The sequence below is a fragment of the Nycticebus coucang genome, chromosome 11 (assembly GCF_027406575.1).
Source record: "Nycticebus coucang isolate mNycCou1 chromosome 11, mNycCou1.pri, whole genome shotgun sequence".
NCBI classification, from domain to species: domain Eukaryota; kingdom Metazoa; phylum Chordata; class Mammalia; order Primates; family Lorisidae; genus Nycticebus; species Nycticebus coucang.
Genome location: NC_069790.1, coordinates 35,994,276 through 36,018,195, shown reverse-complemented (window position 1 = coordinate 36,018,195; position 23,920 = coordinate 35,994,276). Strand labels below are relative to the sequence as shown.

Sequence of the window (23,920 nt, the reverse complement as noted above, 5' to 3'; positions counted from 1 at the left end):
CCAACACAGGAGCTGGATGGATTATATTACAGACATAGCCAGTCTATCCCAAGGCCATCTAACCAGCTGGGACTTTCACCTGAGCGAGAAATACATGTCAACTTTAAATTACCACTATTTATCTCTGTCAACACAACCAAACCAATATTTAATCTGATACAGGTAGTCCCCAGGTTATAAATGAGATAGTTTCTGTAAGTCGTACATCAGTATAATATCTGTACCTCAGAGACTTACTGTAACAGCTGTTACACACTGTTTGTCAGTGCAAATGGTACATAAGTTGCATGTTTGTAAGTCGGAGACTGCCTGTATAGTTTTCTTCCAACAATACTACCCAACATGGCCCCAGAGAGGTATATAGAACCCTCAGGCTGCATGACACCTCTGCTGGATGTTTTCCATGTTTCAAGAGTTCTAAATCTTACAAAGTATCTGTGGGACATCTTGGTGGCTCCTGGATTGGACATACAGGTTTAGAAATCAGAATGAAGTAATGCAGGAAAGAGAATATGGTTAGAAAGATACTTACTGCAGTCATTACATAACTTAAAAAAAAAAAACAACTTTGCGACAGCTCTAGGATTGTCACTCAACTTTTAAATTTCCTTCATGTAAGAACTACAGAGGCAAATCTCTCAAATATCAACACACTTGAAAGATTTACCAGGAAAAATTGAGGTTCTCTCATTTTCTCTGCTAGCTATTTGTAAGGAAATAAGCAGTCATCTGTTAAAGGTTGAAATTAATCCTTTACTGAGAAAGGCAAAGTGTTAGTTTTTATAACCAATAAAATTAAAACTGGTGATGTTTATATTTACCAATGAAAGATTTTTTTTTAAAGTAAAAATGTAATTATTTCCTTTAATCCTAATTCTACTTACCTAGTCATAAAACTAAAGCAGAAGAGCTCATCTATCATTCATTCATTCAACAAATAGTTATCAAGGTTCTGCTGTACACCATACACTTCTCTAAGTTCTCAGGATAGAGCAGTAAATGAGACAAAGTTCCTGACCTCAGGAAATCTCTAGCAATTGACAGAGTATCCAGGAGTGGGAGCAATAATGAAATAAGGTGACATTCAAGACACCCTAGTACTTCAACGAGATATAGTTAAAAACATACATTATTTTATAAAAAATCTAACTACTTGTACTTAGTAATGTCAAAAAATGAAAACTAATTGATAATTTTAAAGTTAACCAACCTTTTAGTGACTTTATTATGTTTGTTTTTGTTGGAAAGCATTTGAATATTTGGTTGCAGCATGGAGGTCTGCAGTTTCAGTTGATCCTCTAGGTGGGCATCAATCATTTGTGACCTTAAGGGCACCCTGATTTAGGTTAGGTAGGAGAATCTAGATTTGCAAGAATCTATTTAGCAAGAAAGCATTTGGGGGGCCTGTTGCCAAAGACATGGATAGTTCTACTGCCTTTTTCTATATTTTAATCGGATCTTTCTTAGCATCAATGACTTTAAAATGTCATCTACTGAGATTAATTCTATCTATAGAGGCCCAGCATGGGTGCTCACACCTGTAATCCTAGCACTCTAGGAGACCGAGGTGGGTGAATTTCTTGAGCTCAGGAGTTCAAGACCAGTCTGAGCAAGAGTGAGACCTCATCTCTATTAAAAAGAAATAGAAAAACTGAGGCAAGAGGATCACTCAAGCTCAAGAGTTTGAGGTTGCTGTGAGTTATGATGATGGCATCGCACTCTGCCCAGGGTGACAGAGACACTGTCTCAAAAAAAAATTCCATCTGTAGTTCTTTAGGTGCCTTGGTGATATCACCTACATGAGGCTGAAATGCTAATTTCAGTGTTATGTCATGATTCTCAAAGTCAGTGAACCTTTCATTATATACTCCAATTAATAGGTCTATAACAGCTGCACAATCTTCAAACAATTCATATATATCATCCTGCTCATTAATGACCTTTACAAACTGGAAAAAATGTCCAGCTGAAATTACCTTTTTTTTTTTTTTTTTTTTGCAGTTTTTGGCCAGGGCCAGGTTTGAACATGCCACCTCTGGTGTATATGGGGCCAGTGCCCTACTCCTTTGAGCCACAGGTGCCGCCCTGAAATTACCTTTTCAAGAAATGGTGTTTTGAAAAAAGCTATCTTTTTTCAACATGCTTGGGTTTTTGACTACATATCACATATAGTCTCAGTTGTACCTTGCAAATATTGAGGTCATTTTGATTTGACATGGTATCACACAGCAATGCTGCATTTTCTATAGAAATCTCCTTTTAATAATTCACATTCTGTTATTCATAAAATTTAACTAACTTCTTGCAAAAATAAAATCTTGGCTAACATCTATCCCTGAGATAACCAATGCACTTTAGAATGATAAGGCAAATCCACACTGAATACCTCATTCTTCAACTTCAGCATGTTCTGCAACTGAAGATGCTGTGTTGCATTTGCACAAATATAGTTAACAATTCTTATAACTTGTTGCCCAGTGTCACTTAAAAAGTAGCATCAGAGATTTTGATGATGATACAATGAAAAGAAATGAGAGCATCTAGTTTTGCTAATACTTTCTTTTTATCTGTGCAATAAATCCTTCATGTTTTCCTGTCATGGAAGGTACAATATCTGTACATACACTCACCAAATTTACCAAATTCAGTGTAACCTCATGATATTTATCTTCAAAGTTGTTAAAGATATCTATTCCCTATGCTCTGTTTGCAAGTGTACCCAAAACAAGTAACTCTTTGTAGCAAAGAAAATCTTCTGTTATGACCTGAATGAAGTACAAACTTATGCCAAGTCAGTAGTATCAATTGATTCATCCAAAGCAATTGAATAACATATAATTTCCCTTTTGAAGTACTGCATAAAGTTTTCTGTTACATTGAGGCCAATTCATGCTGCTGATCAGTTATGGCTCTCCTTGAAAGAAGCAATTGTTTATGCTTTGAAACATTGTCAGGGTCTAAGTACCCTACAACTTTGACAATCCATTCTTTCACAAGTTCTATATCAGGAATGGCTTTCTTTTTTTCAGAGTGTACTTTTAAGTTGTTCAAGTGCAATTATTCCCAGGTCTCATTGCAGCTTGAAAGAATGTCTTTGCTTTTGCTTTTCATCTTTTAATTTCTGCAATACAACGTTTTGCAATGCTTCCCCTAATTTAAAATATTTGTAGTCCTTATGAATGTTATAATGCTGCTGAGTACTGAATTTCTTTAATGTTGATATTGCAGTATCACAAACAAAAGCTTATCTTTGGCAGAAACAAGATAATATTGCAATCAGTTTTAAAAATATGTTTGTAAGGAAATGTTAAATTAAAAAAATAGAATTTTTTTAAAAATTGTATGTATTTTTTAAAATTGTGTGTATGCATGTTAGACTAGGGAAACTTAACAGTGAATATGAGTCATTACAGTCCATAATCTACAGTCATTGAGTAAATATCACAGCAACCAATAATAAATGCAATGAGTAAGATATCTGAGTTGTTATTGAGAGAAAAAAATAAGGATAGTCTGCCTGCAAGAAAAACAAGGTAAGATGCATGAAGAAAGCGATTTCTGAGCTCAATCTCAGATGATGATTGGAAGATAAAGAGCTAAATGCAGGCATGGAGAAGAGGGAATTCTGAGCATAAACAAAGAGGGATAACAGAGATGAAAGAAGCACTATAATATTAATGGGACATTCTGGATAATTAGTTGTGTTGTTGGAACCCTAAACAGGGGATCATAGAAATCAGGACAGCAGGCCAGGCTGTCATCTGATTATAAGTATGTTTAATAACACTTCAGGGTTCTAAGCTTAGAAGTTTTCTTACAGATCATTGAGAACCTCAGGGAGTTAGAATTTGATCAACTGCAGATAAAAGAAACACAACCAAAAAAAAATTATTTCCTCAAATTTAGAGGATTCTGTTATATACTTGCAAAACTTATATGTACCATTAGTAAGTAGATTTTTTTTAATAGTGCCACATACAATGTTTAGTATTAGCAGATAATAAAAATTTGTTAACTATAACTTATTCAGTCTACCTCTTGCCCACTTTCAGATCTCTTCTTTAAGCAGGTCATACATACTGTGTAGGAAGAAAACACAGGCTATTGAGTAGGCCATCAGTCTGCATCAGGAAAGCAAAGCTCGTAACAACTGAGCAGATTTTTGTTCAGTACAATGGATATGCATGTGTCTGCGTGTGGATGGAGGGTAGAAAGTATTTAAGATTTTTTAAATTATTTCCACAATTCATTACAATCAGAAGATCAAAGAATGGGACACATCTGTCACTGAATCTGGCTCATATATTCCATGAAATTTTTCTGTTTGTATTTGTATATCCTTCCTTCTATGTGATCAATCAATCATTTTGGTATAATCATCAACCAAATTAAGCAGTGATCTAATACAACTGTCACCTGGCCAAAAGGCTGGATTAGCCATAGTCTACACAGTGTGATCACTTTCTACTCCAGGAAAGCCTATACTAGTATTAAGGTAATCAAGAAGCTCTTGTACTTTAACTTACTTATCATCACAGCTCTATAACCAATTTTCTTTCCACAGAATCCATCGATATGAATTAGACTTAACTTGAATAGATAGAAGTGTTTTCTAATTCTTTTCTTTTCTTTCTTTTTTTTTTTGGTAGAGACAGAGTCTCACTGTACCACCCTCAGGTAGAGTGCCGTGGTATCACACGGCTCACAGCAACCTCTAACTCTTGGGCTTACGCGATTCTCTTGCCTCAGCCTCCCGAGCAGCTGGGACTACAGGCGCTGGCCACAACACCTGGCTATTTTTTTGTTGCAGTTTGGCCGGGGCTGGGCTTGAACCCGCCACCCTCAGCATATGGGGCCAGCGCCCTACTCACTGAGTCACAGGCGCCGCCCTTTTTTTTTTTTTGATACAGAGTCTCAGTATGTCACCCTCTGTAGAATGCTGTGTCATCACAGCTTTCAACAACCTCATACTCTTGGGCTTAAGCAATTCTCTTCCCTCAGCCTCCCAAGTAGCTGGGACTACAGGTGCCCTCCACAACACCCAACTACTTTTTTTGTTGTTGTTATAGTTGTCATTGTTGTTTGGCAGGCCCGGGCTGGGTTCGAACCCACCAGCCCTGGTGTATGTGGCCGGCACCTTAACCACTTAGATACAGGCACTGAGCCAGTGTTTTCTTTTTTTTTTTTTTTTTGGTAGAGGCAGAGTCTCACTTTATCACCCTCGTAGAGTGCCATGGCATCACAGCTCACAGCAACTTCCAACTCCTGGGCTTAGGCCATTCTCTTGCCTCAGCCTTCTGAGTAGCTGGGACTACAGGCACCCGCCACAACGCCTGGCTATTTTTTTGTTGCAGTTTGGCAGGGGCTGGGTTTGAACCCACTACCTTCAGTATATGGGGCCGGCGCCCTACTCACTGAGCCACAGGCACCCTGCCCTGAGCCAGTGTTTTCTAATTCTTTACTGTTCATCTTAAAAACACACAAAAACCTCCCAATTAGAACATTTGATAAATGATTAAGGAAGCTAGGAATTAAGAGAAAATAATAACTGGGTTTTGCCATTGAGAATACAGTTATAGGGAATCTAAAATAAAAATAAAAAACCTAAACAACTAAAAAAGACAGGAATGACAAATTTAATGGAGTTCCTCTTACATAATGTTTTGTGGTTTAAGAGTTAGCATTACTAAAGTCTTGAATTATTAGATCTCTTTCCACCCTCGTTTCTTATAGCTGGTAGGCATTTATACAGCATTAATTTCTCTTGTGTCATATATTAATCTAATATATTTCTACTAAAATCTTCCTTGGTCAAATTCCTACATCCAATTTTTAAATAAATATATTTCTCTTTGTTTTTAAAATCAACTTTTACTTAGGTTCTTTGAAGTTGAAAGATTATTTAGTTCCCTGGTTAGGTAAAATTGGTATACACAGTATTAGCAATTTCCTACCCATAATGTGAAAGTAATTATATTATTCTGGAATGTAGTACATTAGGGTTACACAGAGAAAAAAACAGTGATACATGTTCTTTCTTAACTTTTCAGCAAAACCAAAGGTGGCTCTTTCTAGGGCATTGTATTAGACCATCTGTGGGGTTTCAAAAAATTGCTGCATCAAGTTACTACTTAAACCAGTGTTTCTGAAGTACTGGTCTGTACATCTGTTTTTGTCCATTATAAAGTTTTCACTAGATCATAGTGAAATGAAAAGAAAGGAAAGTTAAACATTTTAAATTTATAAATTGCTAGCCTTTTCTTCCACCCTTCTTCCTTTTTTGATGTTAAATTAGACTCCCTTTGATAAATAATGTTGATGGTAGATATTTATAATATAATTACTTGGCAAAATAAAAAGTTGGCAACACTATGCATATAACCAGCTATTCCACCTTTTTTGAAATGTTACAGATCTGTGAAATTAGAGTCTGGACACCTTTGCTTTTAAACAATTTAAAACAAGAAACATGTTAGAAAGATGCATTAAGTGGGAGAGATGGCATATTGGTGTTATCGTTCAAGGATAGGAAATGTAATTATGCTCTAGTTCAGGAATCATCTGAAAGATTTCACTTTTCTATCTTCTTTAACAAGCCCCTTGTCTTGTTAACACCCTTCTCCTGCTGTTTCTACCTGGCTTTCTACCTTATTCAGTGTCAGGTTATATTTTTTTTGTTTGTTTTGTTTTGACTGATTTGATTCCTAAGTATTGCTTAATAGACCTCCCTCTGAGAAAGTTGCATTTTCTAAATAAGTTCCCCCCAATACAAATTAGTTTACAAATTCCTTTCTATCTTTCTATTCTTTCTATATTTTTATTTCTTTCTTTCTTTTGAGACAGAGTCTTGCTTGCTCTGTCACTTGGGCTAGAGTGCTGTGGTGTCAGTCTAGTTCACAGCAACCTCAAACTCCTGGGTTTATGTGATCTTTCTGCCTGAACCTCGAGAGTAGCTGGGACTACAGGCACCTGCCACAACCCCTGGCTAATTTTTCAATTTTTAGTAGAGATGGGGTCTCGCTCTTACTCAGGCTTGTCTCGAATTCCTGAGCTCAAGCGATCCTCTTGTCTTGACCTCCCAGATGGCTAGGATTAAAAGCATGAGCTACCACACCCAGTTACAAGTTTCTTAATTGTATAATTTCTCTTATCTACTTAAATTGTCAAAGGTAATAATCTTTGCCATTTTTGCTTTGTTTTGATTTTGCATTTTTTAAAGAAAAGTAATATGCACATTACAGAAAATTTAGAGAATATGAAAAATATCACAAAAGATAAAAATTGTATTAAACTCCAATTCTACCAATTAGAGATAACCATTATTAATATTCTGGTCATACTCAACCAATGTGGGAATCATACCAAACATACTATCATTAAATATTCTTTTAAATCAGGATATTTTAATGTTTGCACAGTATACCCCCAAATATCACAATTTACTTAACCAAACCATTGGCTAAATTTTTTTTAACAAGGAAAAAAGTTTAAAAACCAGTATCACTTATTTACTCCTTAGTGCCAAATTAGAGTATAGCATAAATAAGTAAGTAAAAGCAAACAAAAAGAAACCAAACCACATGCCAAAAAATCAAAACTTCATAATAGCTCTATCCTTTCAGCATAATCCTTTTCTGATTAATTATTCCATTTAAATGTAACTCAGCCATATATTCTTTTTGTTTGTTGGGTTTTTTTGCTTTTTTGTTTTTCGAGACAGGGTCTTGCACTATTGCCAGGGAGAGAGTTCAGTGGTGTCATCAAAGCTTACTTCAACCTTAGGCTCCTGTGTCAAGTGAGCCTTCTGCCTCAGCCTTCCAAGTAGCAGGGACTGTAGGCCCACATCGCCGTCTCTGGCTAATTTTTCTATTTCTTTTGAGGAGATTAGGGTCTTACTATATTGCTCAGGTTGGTCTCAAACTCCTGGACTCAAGCAATCCTCTGGCTTCAGCCACCAAAACTGCTAAGATTAAGGTCTGGGCCACTGTGCCCAGCCTAGCTTTACATTCTTTACATTTCTTATAACTATCATTTATAGGGAATTTTGTATGTACAGAGTAGGCTGAGCTTTATATTAACTTATCTAATCCTTTAAACAAATGATTACACAAAACAAAATTAACTTAGGTATACAACAAACTAGCAATCCTAGATTTAAATATTAGAAACACTTTAATTTTAATTTACCTTGAACAAATTTGACACAGTGATTGAAGAGAAACACTGGGCATATAGGTTAAGGCAGCGTTGTAACACAACAAAAGGAATGTCAGCACTTCAAACCTAAAGGCAAACCAAAGGAAGGTCAACAAATCTTAAGAACTCTGAGAAGTCAACTGTAATAGGGAGGAGGGCAGGCACAGGGGAGAGATACTACGTTACTGAACAGATGTGTATAACAAAAACACACCAATGGCTCAAAGGAGTAGGGTTACAGGCCCATCTGCTGGAGGTGGCAGGTTCAAACCCAGCCCTGGCCAAAAACCGCAAAAAAAAAAAAAAAAGAAAAACTAAAAGAATAAAAAGACTTTCCAAGTAACAGTAATATGAAGCCTATCTTAAAAATTCAAGGTTCCAGATGACATGTGAGGTTTGCAAAATATAGTAACAAATCTAGATGTGTTTTTCTCTTGCATAAAATGACTCAATGTTTAAAGTACAACACACAGGGCAGCGCCTGTGGCTCAAGGAATAGGGCACCGGCCCCATACACTGGGGGTGGTGGGTTGGAGCAAAAATAAATAAATAAATAAATAAATAAAGTACAACACACAATTCATTAAGTATTATTTATAAATCTACTGACATAATTTTTTGTTAAATCAATGTAGTAAGATAAGAAGTTACGTCTCCACAGAGTACCTATTCTGTGCTGTCAGCATCTCCCTTTGAGGATGAGGTCCACTGTACACAACTTTTGATAGACCATGCTGCGATAGTGCACTCTCGGTCAGAGCCATGGACCCAATGCTGGAAGGCTAGAAAAAAGACAGTTGAATAAAGAAAAAGCTATCCTGTTGAAAATGTGATATTTACAATAATACATCACTAAAAATGGCTATCTTGAAATCACATAGCTTAAAAATATTTACACTGCCTACCAAATTTTCTGCAAATAATTAAAGAACCACAAATGAGAAAGAAACGTAGCTTAATTTTGGAAAATTCTACCATGAAAATACATAATTGCTACACATACACAAAAAAAATTTAGTCTCATCCATCATGAAGAGAGAGAAATATTTCACAAAGAATAATGTCAATAAATCCCTTACTATAGATTTCAAAGTTTAATGATTTTGCTTTCTCATCTCACTTTGGGAATAATAAATACTTCGTGTGTTGTTTTACACTTTTTAAGGTACTAATAAACTGATCAATTTTTTTGCTTCAATAATTTATGGCAATATCAAATTTTAAAACCAATAAACATACTTTGATAAAATGTCACTTACTTCATGATATACAGATGGTTTGGACAAAGAGGGAATTGTAAAACTCAGTACTTTGCTATGTCCTTGTTTGTCAACTATTTCCTACAAAACAGAAAGAAAATATCTTAAAATATTTATCTTTTACACATAAACTTAAAAGCTAAGTTTAAAGGGTTCGTGTATATATTTTTTTTTTTAAAGACCTGAGTAGAAAGAAATTTTAAAGTCAATTAAAATCCTAAACATAGACTGCAAACTAAAACAATCTTTTTGGAAAGAAGTATGGAGAACCCTCAAAGGACTCAAGCTAGACCCCCTCATTTGATCCCGCAATCCCATTACGGGGGGGATTGCAGGAACAAATGGGATCAAATGGCATCTACCCAGAAGGAAAATATCAAATGGTGTCTACCAGAAGGAAAAAAATCCTTTTATCATAAGTACACTCACACTAGACTGTTTATCGCAGCTCAATTTACAATCGCCAAAATATGGAAACAGACTAAATGCCCATCAACCCAGGAATGGATTAACAAGCTGTGTATATGTATACCATGGAATACTATTCAGCCATTAAAAAGATGGAGACTTTACATCCTTCATATTAACATGGATGGAAGTGGAACACATTCTTCTTAGTAAAGCATCACAAGAATGAAAAAACATGAATCCTATGTAATCAATTTTGATATGAGGACAATTAATGACCTAGTACACAGTAGGGGGTGAGGGAAGGGAAGAACAAAGAGAGGAAAGGAGGGAGGGGAGTGGGGTCTCGGTGTGTGACAAGACACAAGGAAGAGGACTTTACCTAACAAATGTAATCTGTGTAACCTGGTTTCTTGTACCCTCAATGAATTCCCAACAATAATAAAAAAAAAAATCCTAAATCATGATAATCTATTATCAATTATTCACAAATATCAGTAGTTAAAACATACATCCTCCTACTTTTAAAATACAGGTGATATAATTTTCAGAATGGCCAAGATGCAGATATAATGTAAGATCGTTGATCTTCCTCATGTAACAAGTTAATGCTTTCTAAATCAATTGATTTAAATACCAATTATATTGGGAAAATACCCTTACGTTTCTTTTGCATTTTAAAAAGTATAAACCTTACATATCTGATATATAAATTCTATTAGTAATGCAAACTATATGTTAAATCAATAGTGTAAACTATAAGGACAGTACAGATTTTATGGAATTATGACTGGTAAATTAAGGTAGATCTTTAAACTTTCTGTGAAGGTCAAAAACAGATGCATCAAACTTACTAAATGTAGAATATAAATGTCTTAACACAATAACTAAGACTGCCATGAAGGCTATGCTAACCAGTTTGATGAAAATATTTCAAATTGTATATGAAACCAGCACATTGTACCTCATGAGTGCATTAATGTACACAGCTATGATTTAATAAAAAATAAATAATGAAAAAAAGATACTTCATAGACAATAGACTGTTAAGTTAAAAAAAATTGAATGCAATACCTATATTTTCAGATACTTCTATAAAAGAATAGAAATGGCCTGATATTCAGCTTTCAATTAATTTATAAAGGTATGTTTACATAATTATATCTATGCCTGTATATGCCTCAACCCTCATACCCCCATATAGTTCCAGTTGGGAGAATGAGCTATGAGTTATTTGAAACATAAATATTAGCTTTACTAAGATGAAAAGCAATTTCAGAATTCATATATTCTATTTTTTGCAAAAACATTTTTTTAACTACTAAATACAAACCAAATTGTAAACTCCTAGAAGAAGAGCTTCAATGCATCCACTGCGATGCACATTTCTGCTGGCTGAGACAGCAAGGTAGCACCAAATCAGTTCTGGGAGAAACTGCAGTGTAAATCGAAGCAGCTGTTCCTCTCCACTACGATAGAACTCAAAGAGCTGGTGACATACAGGTTCTAGCAACTGGGAATAAGACAAAATGTTAACTCAAGAACTGGACTGTATTTGAATGATACTATTATATAAAATAAAAAAGGTTTTCACAGATTTGTGAAAACTATGTTTAACTTTTCAAAATAGCTAAGTTGTAGGAAGTTTCTTCCTCGCTACCCCTTCTTCCTGGGAAAGCACATGCCAATATGTAAAGGATTGGCTACAGGACTGAAGAAACTGCCATAGGAATCCTGGGTAGCTACTGTGATATCTCCCTCCTGAGCTTACATCTAAGTAGCATCCAATAGCAAGGACTGATGTGTAGGGTGCCTGCCTAATTACAGAGCTCCTGTGTGTAGATCTCTAGTGCAACCGTGGTTAACTGGTTAACTGCCCCTGGATAATCTAAACATCACTGTAATTTTGTTTAAAACATAATTTGGAGTCATCTATAAACTTTTCCTTTCTCCCCACATCTCCATTATTATCCACTTAATAATATAGCTGACTATATCTTTATAAGGCACATTTTTTAAAAAAATAAGGCAAGATAAGATCCTTTCATAGGTAGGTATTATCTAAGTATACAATGATCACACACAAGTCATAACCAAATATGTCAAGAATTTCACAAAGTACTGACTTTTCAAGGAAACTATCAGGCTATGATATTTTCAATGAACTATACTTCGTTAACCTAGGCAATACATTTAAGTCAATTTATTAAACAGTTTTTCTACTATCAACAACTATAATGAACAAAAACTAATTTGTAGTGGATGTCTTGATTTTAAATAAGCTAAACATGTAAAATAAACAGTAAAATTAAAGTCAAAGGTACAACAAAAGTTACACTGCAATAAAGATTGATAAGTCAAACTAGCCTTTCCTACTGGAAAATTATCTAACTTCTAACAATTAATCTTCCACAAGGAAAAATTTTTCCATTTTCCAAATGGTCTTTAGAGGGCAACAGGTGTCCACTGTGGCCATGGGAAGCTAATACAAACCAGAGATGCAGGCAGGAATGCTAACCCCATTGACAGCCAGCAAAAGAATTTTAGGGTAGGTATTTAGAAGAATGGGGTTAGAGGTAGCCAGAAGAAAGGAAGGCCAGGATGGAGTTTAAAGTTTTTTCAGGGTGGAGTTTTAAAAAAATTTCTTTATGAACCAGCATCAATAATCTTGTATTCTAGCATAGCATGTCTCTTCTCTAAATCTCTGGGAAAGATTTTACTAAATCAATATTTGTAAAATTGTGAAACCTTATTTGAAAATTTATTCAAGACAGTTTGTATGAACATGTAATCAATATTAATCAAAACATACTCAAAAGCCTTTATTACCAGTTTAAAATCCAAAATTAGGAGAGTTTTTGCTTTATAAAAGCAGAACTGAATGAAGACAGAATCAAAAGGTAGGTAAAAATATGGTGCAACAAGACTAGATAAAATTGTGCATTTGAAACCAATACAGATAAATAACAATATTTGTTTAGTGTTTCGCAGCTTGCAAAGTACTTTCACGTACACAAACTCATTCAATTCCCCCAACACTGTAGGGTAGAATATCACTATCCACATTTTCCACAAAAGGAAATGGAGACAAAGAGGGTACCCACAGTGATCAAAATCACACAGCTCACAGGGCTCAGAACTGGAGCCGAGTCTTTTGACTATTTTACTAACATACCTGGAAAAAGTCAGAAAAGAATAAAATAATATACAATGTTGGAAACATGCAGTGTTTGACATATCTAACTTGGATATATTTGAGGCAATCCATGGAGCTACTGCAGTGTTCCCAGTGTCTGGGTTGCATTTTTTAATGTACTTTCTCATGGAAACGCTGTCATATATGGTAGTTAGGTTTTATAGTTCCATTGAGAACTTTTTATGCGTCTAATGAGAAACTAATCACCATTAATCTTCTCTCCATTCTAAAATACATTCTGATTTCTAAAACAACTAAGTTACAAATGGGTTTTTACAACAATTCATTCATAAGTAAGAAGTCTGTATTCCAAAAGAGATATCTGGAGGTAATAGGAATGTGACATAAAAATGCTCTTTAACGACTAAGTAGAGAAAACGTTCTTTAATGATTAAGCAGGGAAAGAGTCAAGTTTGGGTCAATATAAAGGAAAACCTTTAAAAGTTGTTTGTAGTGAACAATTACAGAGTAATACAGGTAGGAAAAAAAAATACAGAAAATTTGGAAGAATACTTCTATTCAAGTATCAAAAATCACTTGTTCCTGACCTTCCCTTGCTTCTGAACTCCCTACTACTAGAACCCCAAGGAGATTGCATATGGCACTTTCAAAACACAGCTGATTTTATCACAGATTTGAGCAATGTTTGACTCTCTTACAGTTATAGCACCATTCAAACAATCTGCATTATATTCATATAAACTGCCTTGTTATTAACTTCTTGAACATGTCACACATACCTATCTAGGAACCTCCTGTTCCTCTCCTGCAAAGCTATTGTCCTGATATTTTTCTCTCTCTCTCTGATTCATTCAGATCTTGATTCAACCATCACTTTCTTCAGTCCCAAAAAATACTTCCCTTACACTTCACTTTATCCTCATATCTTTTTAACTAACGGATATAGTGTATTACACTTTTAGATATTTGTTTAATGTCTGTCTATTCTACTAGAGTATAAGTCCTAACCCATAAGATCAAAAATTTAGTCTATTTTTCTCTCTGCTATATTCCTAAGTGGTTCCTGTAACATTATATGCATTTAATAAATATCCATTAAATGAATAAAACTGAACAATGATAAAGAACTATTAGTAAAATCAAAATAACAAACGTACTTAATCTTAACACCAGAAATAATGTCCCAATGTTCAAAAATTCCAGAAGATAATTATACTAACTCTTTAGGAATATTTCCAAATTAAAACACAAAATATTCTAAACAGCAATAGGGAGGTTATGATGTTAAAGTAGATCACACTGTTACAGAAGCATTTCCAAATGTATCTGAAAGAATGAATTCTATTTTAAGAATACAGATTGCAGACTAGGCACAGTGGCTCACATCTATAATCCCAACGCTGTGGGAGGACAATCTGGAAGGATCACTTGAGGCCAGGAGTTTGAGCAAGATTCTTTCCCTACAAAAAATAAAAATTAGCTGGGTGTGGTGGCACACACCTGTAGTCCTAGCTACTCAGAGACTGAGGTGGTATTGAGCTGTGATTATGCTGCTGCATTCCAACCTGAGCAACAAAGAGAGATCTTGTCTCAAAAAAAAAAAAAGAGAGAGAGAGAAAGAAAGAAAAAAAAATTTGTATGGTACAAGTTACATGTTAGTCACGCATATTATACACACATATTGGTCTGCAACTTATCTGAATTTTTAAAAACTATTCCTTCTTCAAAATTAGTTTGACAAATACTGCTCCAAAACATCAGAGCACTATTCATTAGAGTTATCTAAACAAAAGGAATGCTAGAAACTAGCCAGTTAAAACATGCCTCATCAGAGGCATAATTTTTAAACCTTTCAAAATCATAAACAGTTGGCTCGGTGCCTGTAGCTCAGCAGCTTGGGCACCAGCCACATACAATGGAGCTGGTGGGTTCGAATCCAGCCTGGGCCCGCCAAACAACAATGAGAACTAGAACCAAAAAATAGCTGGGCGTTGTGGCGGGTATCTGTAGTCCCAGCTACTTGAGTGGCTGAGGCAAGAGAATCACTTAAGCCCAAGAGTTGGAGGTTCCTGTGAGCAGTGACACCACAGCACTCTAACCAGGGTGACATAGTGAGACTCTGTCTCAAAAAAAAACAAAAACAAATCATAAACAGTTGATGATAAACAAGATTTTTTTTAAATACTTGTTTAAAAAAATTAAAGCACATAGCTAAATTTACTATTTGGTGAAATAATTCTAACCATGGAAAACCTTATAATAGCTTCTACTCAATTACCTTAAAAGTAAAATGCTTCAAGAAAACGTATTCATTCGTCACAAATTAAGAAGCTTTGAGGTGGAGAGAAGGGAACGCTTTTATACTGTTGGTGGGACTACAAACTAACACAACCTCTTTGGAAGGAAGTATGGAGAATCAAAAAATTTAAATTAGAACTCCCATTTGATCCTGCAATTCCATTACTAGGCATCTACCCAGAAGAAAAAAAATCCTTTTATCATAAGGACATTTGTGCTAGATTGCTTATTGGAGCTCAATTTACAATCGCCAAAATGTGGAAACCAAACCAGGTGTGGATTAACAAGCTATGTTATTCATATACCATGGAATACTATTCAGCGATAAAAAAGATGGAGACTTTACATCTTTTGTATTAACCTGGATGGAGTTCAAACACATTCTTCTCGGTAAAGTATCACAGAATGGAGAAGCAAGAATCCAATGTACTCAATACTAATATAATATGAAGCCAGTAGATAATCTAATATACCCACATAAAAGAAAAACTCAAACCAATTTGAGGTGGGAGGGTAGGGGGATGAGGGAGCAGGAAGACAGGAGGAGGGAAGAGGATGGTATAAGCTCCCACTTAATGGACATAAAGTTGGGGTATAAGGCACGCCTCTTGTGGGCAGGACATAATTATAAGAGGGAGTCTATCTAAGAAATGGAAACACTATAGCCTAATTCTCAAATTAACCTCAAACAGTAAAAAAAAAAAAAAAAAAGAAGAAGAAGCAGCTTTGGGGAAAGGCAAGAGACAAGTATGATTGTTCAAATCAATTATTCCAATGAAAGTTTTTTGGCTTGTCAATATATTCCCTAATGCCTTCAGCACTGAAAATTCATGATGTACTTCATAATATAATCAGTGAAAGCTGAGTCATTCCACATTCTCTCCAAAAGAGGCTAACTACTCAAATAACACAAAAATCTCCCTCATTTTGGTAGTTTCATCCCAAGGGCACATAGACCCATTTAGGATTGGACTCCAGGGTATGTGACTTTACCACCGAATGTGATATTTGAGCCCATAACACTATTCACCAAACTCAAATACAAAAGGAATTTCATACCTCAGATCCCTCTCCTCTACCCCACTTCTCCATTCCCCAGGACATTATCCAAGTACAGGTTCTCAACAGCTCCTTTCTAGGCTATTGTTACACACAGCTTCCTTAGTCTTCTTGCTTTCGATTTTTCCATTCGCCTCTCTATCCTCCACACAGCCACCTTTCTAAAACAATAATCTCACAAGTCATCCCTTCAGTGCAAAAAAAGCCTAAACTGTTTACGATGGAATTTAAGGCCAAACTGTTTACGATGGAATTTAAGGCCAGTGTCCTAAACCTACCTTTCCAGATTCAGCTCCTACCACAAGAGCCATACCCTCTCTTGCTAACCACTGCCTTAGCCTATTTGCCTTTTTCCAAATGCCATGCCTTTTTGTTTTTCACACTATTGTCAATTCTTTTCTCTTTCTACTATGAATACTGGGGGTTACAAGCACTAGAATTTGGAGGATAGATTATTTTATCACCTTCAAAGCACCAGCCAGAACAAATTATTTGCCATTCCTTAAATGCCTTTTAGGCCTCCAGACACTATCCCCATTCCTGGAATGTTCCTTTTTATCTTGCCACCTGGAAAACTTGTGTTTATCCATAGACACAGTTAAGCATTGCCTTGAAAGAATGTGTTTACATACTTTCTCCCCCTTTCCTCTTTCAGGATAAAGACTTTATGTTTCTCAGTTTGATTTTCTATTACCCAGCATAGCAGATGGCTCATAATGGGAATGTAAATATTTACTGAATGAATAAAAACAAATGTAGTGACCCAGACTTTTAAAAGCTACCTCCAGTGAGAAAGAGAGGATATTCAGAGAGATGGCTTGTGGACTACAGCAATAATTCTATTTCTTGGCTTGAGAAATGGTAAACTGGAGATTACCATTGTTCTTTAAATATACACGTTTCCTACCCTTTCATGTATTTTATATTTCACAATTAAAAAAAATAAAAATTAATCAACTGAATACTACTCATCAATAAACCATAAGAGAACTTACCTCACTTTGTGGCTCCTGGATAACTTTATAGAGAGATGATACTAAAGAACTCTTGTCTTTCAAATTTGTGGCATAACTTGGTAAAGATGTTTCTGGTAGCGTCTAAACAGATTTAAAAAATACATTTTATTTTTATGAAATGTCCAGAATAGGTAAATCAATAATGGCAGAAAGTGAGTTAGTTGTTGCCAGAAGATTGGGAGTGACTAACAGGTATGGAGTTTCTTTCTGGAATGATGGTAATACCCTGGAATTAGATGCAGGTGTCGGTTATGCAACATGGTGAATATATCAAAATCCCTGTATTTTCCCCTTAAAACAGTGAATTATATGTTATATTAATTGTATTTCCACAAAAAAGTCAAAATAAAAATATATTTTATCCTCTTTTCATAAACAGAGACATAAATTAACAATGACACTTCATCCTTGATCACAGGTATTAAAAACAAGAATACAAACGATGTGTAAAGTTAAGAGTTCTTTTTGTAGCATTACATAAATTAATCTCATTAGTTGTGTTGACCTTGCTTCTTAATAAATTATGTTATATAAGGACCAGATGCATCAGATAATGTTTCAAATCCAAAAGCCATAGGAGATCGTCTGATCACAATAGCTCCTGAGTTACAAATTGTGACTATTAAGCTTGGTAAGGCTATTCTACCTTACCAATTGTGGGAGGGAGGCAAACTTTTTGGAACTAGAGAAAAGGTATCCATAGTACCAAAAAACTAGTTTCCCTAATACCATTTAAAATATGGGCAACTAGTCACAGCTTCCCAGTGTGACCCATTCAGAAAACACTATGACTGAAGAAGAATGAGAAGAAATAAGACTCCAATAATAAGTCAGATGGGGGTAAAAAAGTATAGGAAAATATAAAAATGAAAAACAAAACAAACCCTACTTCAACATAACAAATGAAAGAAAGCTATCCTTCTGGAGCATCCCCCTTCCTTAACAATAGCCATCTCCCAAATCATTATTCTTTCTCACCCAAATTACTTCCTTCAATCACCCAATGAATCAATGCTAATCCTGTAGTAAATACCATGTCTAAAGATATTCCTAGGTCATTCAAAGACAAACACAATTTCTTACATGCCCTATGTCCTAGTATTTCAAGATGGGCTATCGTTGATGTATTTGGGTGTAATGTGTGCCTAAATAGATAAAGAAAATTAAATAGAGTACATTTTTATAATAAAGTTATTTGATTTGTTTTTATTTTAGGGCAAGAAGTATCTCCATCCACAGCATTCTGCAGAAGGCCTTGTATTCCAACCTTTTCTGAAGGAACTTACAGATGAATAATATAAGAAATACAAATTGCCACTGTTTATACTTCAGTAGATTCTTTAACAGAAGGTCCTTTTTCACCTCAGGATGCAAGTGAATAGATTCTCTTTTGAGTTAGTAAGAGAGTTTTGTTTACCAGAATGGTAAGTAAATGTGAACTATTTGAACCTTTCGCCATCCCCCAGAACAACAACAACAAAAGAAATAGTTTCACTGCAACTGCTTATATAAAGAAGAGATTAGGGTGTTCTTCAATATTTCAAAAGCATGTAACAAAAGATCTCTAGGCAACATTTCATTTCCATCATTTGATCAAGAGTAACCTTATACTGGGGAATTTATATAAAAGGAAATAATGGTCAAATAAACAACAGATTTCTAATCCCTTAAATATAAACAAACCTAAATTATATATAAGATATATTTTATATATAAAACACATATATATATCTAATATATATCTGTGTATGTGTGTAATATATATAACTAAAAAATTTAAATATAAGTAAACAGAAATGTATTTTTAAATAATTATCAGTGAATAGTGAAATTATTATAAGTTATGTGTACCAACTAGGCTAAAACTGAAGTAGTCATGTAAAACATGAGTTACAATTTTTAGCATATACATATTGATTGATCCTCACGAAGTAAAACATTTTCCATGAAACAGCCTTAGGCAAGAGGCTCTTAGGCTCTTTTCTGAAAAAACAAGCTCTAGTAAATACCCTGGACCTAGGCTACTATAGGTAAATCAGAGGAAGAATATTCTAAGAATTTGCACAGTAACTATTTTATTTTATTCACAATTCTATCACTTCATTTTATGACTGTGGGAAAAGTTACTTTTTTCTGTAGATAGGGAGAAAATGGAACTGCTATGTATGAATGGTACTTGAAAAATATAAGCATTAAAAGGGCCAAGTGAATTTAAATACTGTGACAGCAAACAGTTAAATTTTCTTCTACTGAACTAGCTTTCTTAAATACCAGCTAAGCTTTCTCACAATTCAGAAGACAAAAATGAAGATAAAAAATGATGGTGAAAAATTATGTTAGAAAATTATTTCTGGCAAAAATTAAAAAAGACAGACGCTTCATACTAAAGTATCATTTGGCAGATGGTTTTTTAAAAATGTAAGGAGGTGATATGGGTTGGGTGGAAGAGAATTAATGAAAATGGACAGATGGGTGACGAACCAACAAATAAAACAACCCTGCTCTACAACATCACACATAGGATTTCATTTTGAGTTACATATTGAGATTCAGAGACAATCAGAACATGGAAAAAACAGAAGTCTGGAAGTCTGCTAGATAAATGTATATTCAGCATTAAGAAAAATATAATACAGTCTGAAAGATAATGTTTTATAAATAAATCATTGAAAAGCTAGAGCTTGAACTATTTATGAAATCTTAAAATAATGATATCTTAGTCTGATCATTATCCATAAAGAAAACACTAATGAGAATCCACAGCTAGAGAAGACACTGAATGATTTTACAAAAGGCAAAAAATTGTTTTAATCTTAAAAATTTAAAATAAAAACTTTGCCAAAGCAAATTGTGTTGTCTCTATGCATTTGTGAGACTACTGAATGAGGCTATGAATTTATGAGTTCAGACCATAACCATGAATCTATACAGAGCTAAAGTACCTACAGTACCTTACATTTTCTGAAGAAGATAGTGAGACCTGGACAGGTTACATGCTCTGTCCAATGTGAATAACCACCTAGTCGGAGAGTTAGGATTAGACAAAGAGTTTCTGACTTTCAGCCCTCTTAATCAATCATAATTACCTGGGCCTTCTTAGCACCATGGTTAGTAAATTACACAACCAAGCAGCTATTCTAAAAATATGTATATGCCCCCAAACTTCCTTTCTTTTTTTTTTTTTTTTTTTTAAATTTTTTTATTAAATCATAACTGTATACAATGATATGATTATGGGGCATCATACACTCACTTCATAAACCATTTGACACATTTTTATCACAGTGGTTAACATAGCCTTTCCGGCGTTATCTCAGTTACTGTGCCAAAACATTTATATTCTACATTTACCAAGTTTCGCAAATACCCCTGTAATATGCACCACAGGTGTGATCCCACCGATTCCCCTCCCTCTACCCACCCCCCCCTTTCCCACTTCCCCCTGTTGTTAAGTTGTAGCTGGGTTATAGCTTTCATGTGAGAGTCCCAATGTATTTTTTCTTCCATTCTTGGGATACTTTACTAAGAAGAATATGTTCCAGCTCCATCCATGTAAACATGAAAGAGGTAAAGTCTCCATCTTTCTTTAAGGCTGCATAGTATTCCATGGTACATATACCACAATTTATTAATCCATTCGTGGATCGATGGGCACTTGGGCTTTTTCCATGACTTAGCTATTATGAATTGGGCTGCAATAAACATTCTGGTACAAATATCTTTGTTATGTTGTGATTTTTGGTCTTCTGGGTATATGCCCAGCAGAGGAATTACAGGATTGAATGGCAGATCTATTTTTAGATCTCTGAGTGTTCTCCATATATCTTTCCAAAAGGAATGTATTAATTTGCATTCCCACCAGCAGTGCAGAAGTGTTCCCTTTTCTCCGCATCCACGCCAACATCTCTGGTCTAGAGATTTTGTGATATAGGCTAGTCTCATTGGAGTTAGATGATATCTCAAAGTAGTTTTGATTTGCATTTCTCTGATGATTAAAGATGATGAGCATTTTTTCATATGTCTGAAGGCCGTGCGCCTGTCTTCTTCAGAGAAGTTTCTCTTCAAATCCCTTGCCCAGCCTGCGATGGGATCCCTTGTTTTTTTCTTGCTGATGCGTTTGAGTTCTCTGTGGATTCTGGTTATTAAACCTTTGTCAGAGTTATACCCTGCAAATATCTTCTCCCATTCTGAGGGCTGTCTGCTTGCTCTGCTTTCTGTGTTCTTAGCTGTGCAGAAGCTTTTTAGTTTGATCAAGTCCCAGTAGTGTATTTTTGAAGCTGCTTCAATTGCCCGGGGGGTTCTCCTCATGAAATACTCACCCAGACCAATTTCTTCAAGGGTTTTCCCTGCATTCTCCTCTAGTATTTTTATAGTTTCATGTCTTAAGTTTAAATCTTTAATCCAATGAGAGTCTATCTTAGTTAATGGTGAAAGGTGTGGGTCCAATTTCAGTCTTCTGCAGGTTGCCAGCCAGTTCACCCAGCACCATTTGTTAAATAGGGAATCTTTTCCCCACTGAATGTTTTTAATTGGCTTGTCAAAAATCAAATAGCGGTAAGTAGCTGGATTCATCTCTTGGTTCTCTATTCTATTCCAGATATCTACTTCTCTGTTTTTGTGCCAATACCATGCTGTTTTGATCACTATCGATTTGTAGTAAAGTCTGAGGTCTGGTAGTGTGATTCCTCCTGTTTTGTTTTTATTTCTGAGTAATGTCTTGGCTATTCGAGGTTTTTTCTGATTCCATATAAAACGAAGTAATGTTTTTTCAAGATCTTTAAAATATGACAATGGAGCTTTAATAGGGAGTGCGTTGAAATTATATATTGCTTTGGGTAGTATGGACATTTTGATAATGTTGATTCTTCCTAGCCATGAGCATGGTATGTTTTTCCATTTGTTAACATTTTCAGCTATTTCTTTTCTTAGAGTTTCATAGTTCTCTTTATAGAGATCTTTCACGTCTTTTGTTAGGTAAATTCCCAAATATTTCATCTTCTTTGGCACTACTGTGAATGGGATAGAGTCCTTAACTGCTTTTTCAGTTTGACTGTTGTTGGTGTATATAAAGGCTACCGATTTATGAATGTTGATTTTGTAACCTGAGACGCTGCTGTATTCCTTGATCACTTCTAGGAGTTTTGTAGTAGAGTCCCTAGTGTTTTCCAGATACACAATCATATCATCTGCAAAGAGCGAGAGTTTGATCTCTTCTGACCCTATATGGATACCCTTGATCGCCTTTTCTTCCCTAATTGCGGTGGCTAAAACTTCCATTACAATGTTGAAAAGCAATGGAGACAATGGGCAGCCTTGTCTGGTTCCTGATCTGAGTGGAAATGATTCCAATTTAACTCCATTCAATATGATATTGGCTGTGGGTTTGCTGTAGATAGCCTCTATCAGTTTAAGAAAAGTCCCTTCTAGACCAATTTTCTTGAGTGTTCTGATCATGAAGGGATGCTGGATATTATCAAAAGCTTTTTCTGCATCAATTGAGAGAATCATATGGTCTTTGTTTTTTAATTTGTTTATGTGCTGAATTACATTTATAGATTTACGTATATTGAACCAGCCTTGAGACCCTGGGATAAAACCAACTTGGTCATGATGTATAATTTGTTTGATGTGTTGCTGGATTCTGTTTGTTAGGATCTTGTTGAATATTTTTGCATCTATATTCATTAGTGATATTGGTCTATAATTTTCTTTTCTTGTTGGGTCTTTTCCTGGTTTGGGGATCAGGGTGATATTTGCTTCATAGAACGTGTTGGGTAGTCTTCCTTCTTTTTCTACATTTTGGAACAGGTTGAGTAATATAGGTACTAATTCCTCTTTAAAGGTTTGGTAGAATTCTGACGTGAAACCATCTGGTCCCGGGCTTTTCTTTTTAGGGAGGTTTTGTATAGTTGATGCTATTTCTGAACTTGATATGGGTCTGTTCAACATTTCCACTTGATTCTGGTTAAGTCTTGGAAGGTGGCGTGCTTCCAAGTATCGGTCTATTTCCTTCAGATTTTCATATTTCTGAGAATAAAGTTTCTTGTAATATTCATTAAGGATTTTTTGGATTTCTGATGAGTCTGTGGTTATTTCGTCTTTGTTGTTTCTGATTGATGATATTAGAGATTTTACTCTTTTTTTCCTGATTAGGTTGGCCAGAGGTTTATCTATTTTATTGACCTTTTCAAAAAACCAGCTTTTTGATTTATTGATCTGTTGTATTAGTCTTTTGTTTTCAATTTCATTTAATTCTGCTCTAATTTTGGTTATTTCTTTTCTTCTACTGGGTTTGGGGTTGGAATGTTCTTCCTTTTCCAGTTGCGTGAGATGTCCCATTAAGTTGTTAACTTCCTCTCTTTCCGTTCTCTTGAGGAAGGCTTGCAGTGCTATAAATTTCCCTCTTAGAACTGCCTTTGCAGTGTCCCAGAGGTTCTGATAGCTTGTGTCTTCATTGTCATTTTGTTCCAAAAAATTGGTGATTTCTTTCTTAATCTCATCTCTGACCCAGCTATCATTCAGCATAA

General features: G+C 35.1%; 1 protein-coding gene across 2 annotated transcripts in view; it reads right to left on the bottom strand.

Annotated features, from left to right (window-relative positions):
* HYCC1 (hyccin PI4KA lipid kinase complex subunit 1) overlaps positions 1 to 23,920 on the bottom strand; it is an 86,449-nt gene that overhangs the window by 23,386 nt on the left and 39,143 nt on the right. For both annotated transcript variants that reach the window (XM_053609083.1, XM_053609084.1), the window contains exons 3-7: positions 17,373 to 17,474; positions 11,197 to 11,376; positions 9,456 to 9,536; positions 8,863 to 8,978; positions 8,188 to 8,283 (exon numbers count right to left, since the gene is read on the bottom strand). In XM_053609083.1, coding sequence (XP_053465058.1) covers positions 8,188 to 8,283; positions 8,863 to 8,978; positions 9,456 to 9,536; positions 11,197 to 11,376; positions 17,373 to 17,474 — 575 coding nt within the window. The remainder of the gene's footprint in view (positions 1 to 8,187; positions 8,284 to 8,862; positions 8,979 to 9,455; positions 9,537 to 11,196; positions 11,377 to 17,372; positions 17,475 to 23,920) is intronic.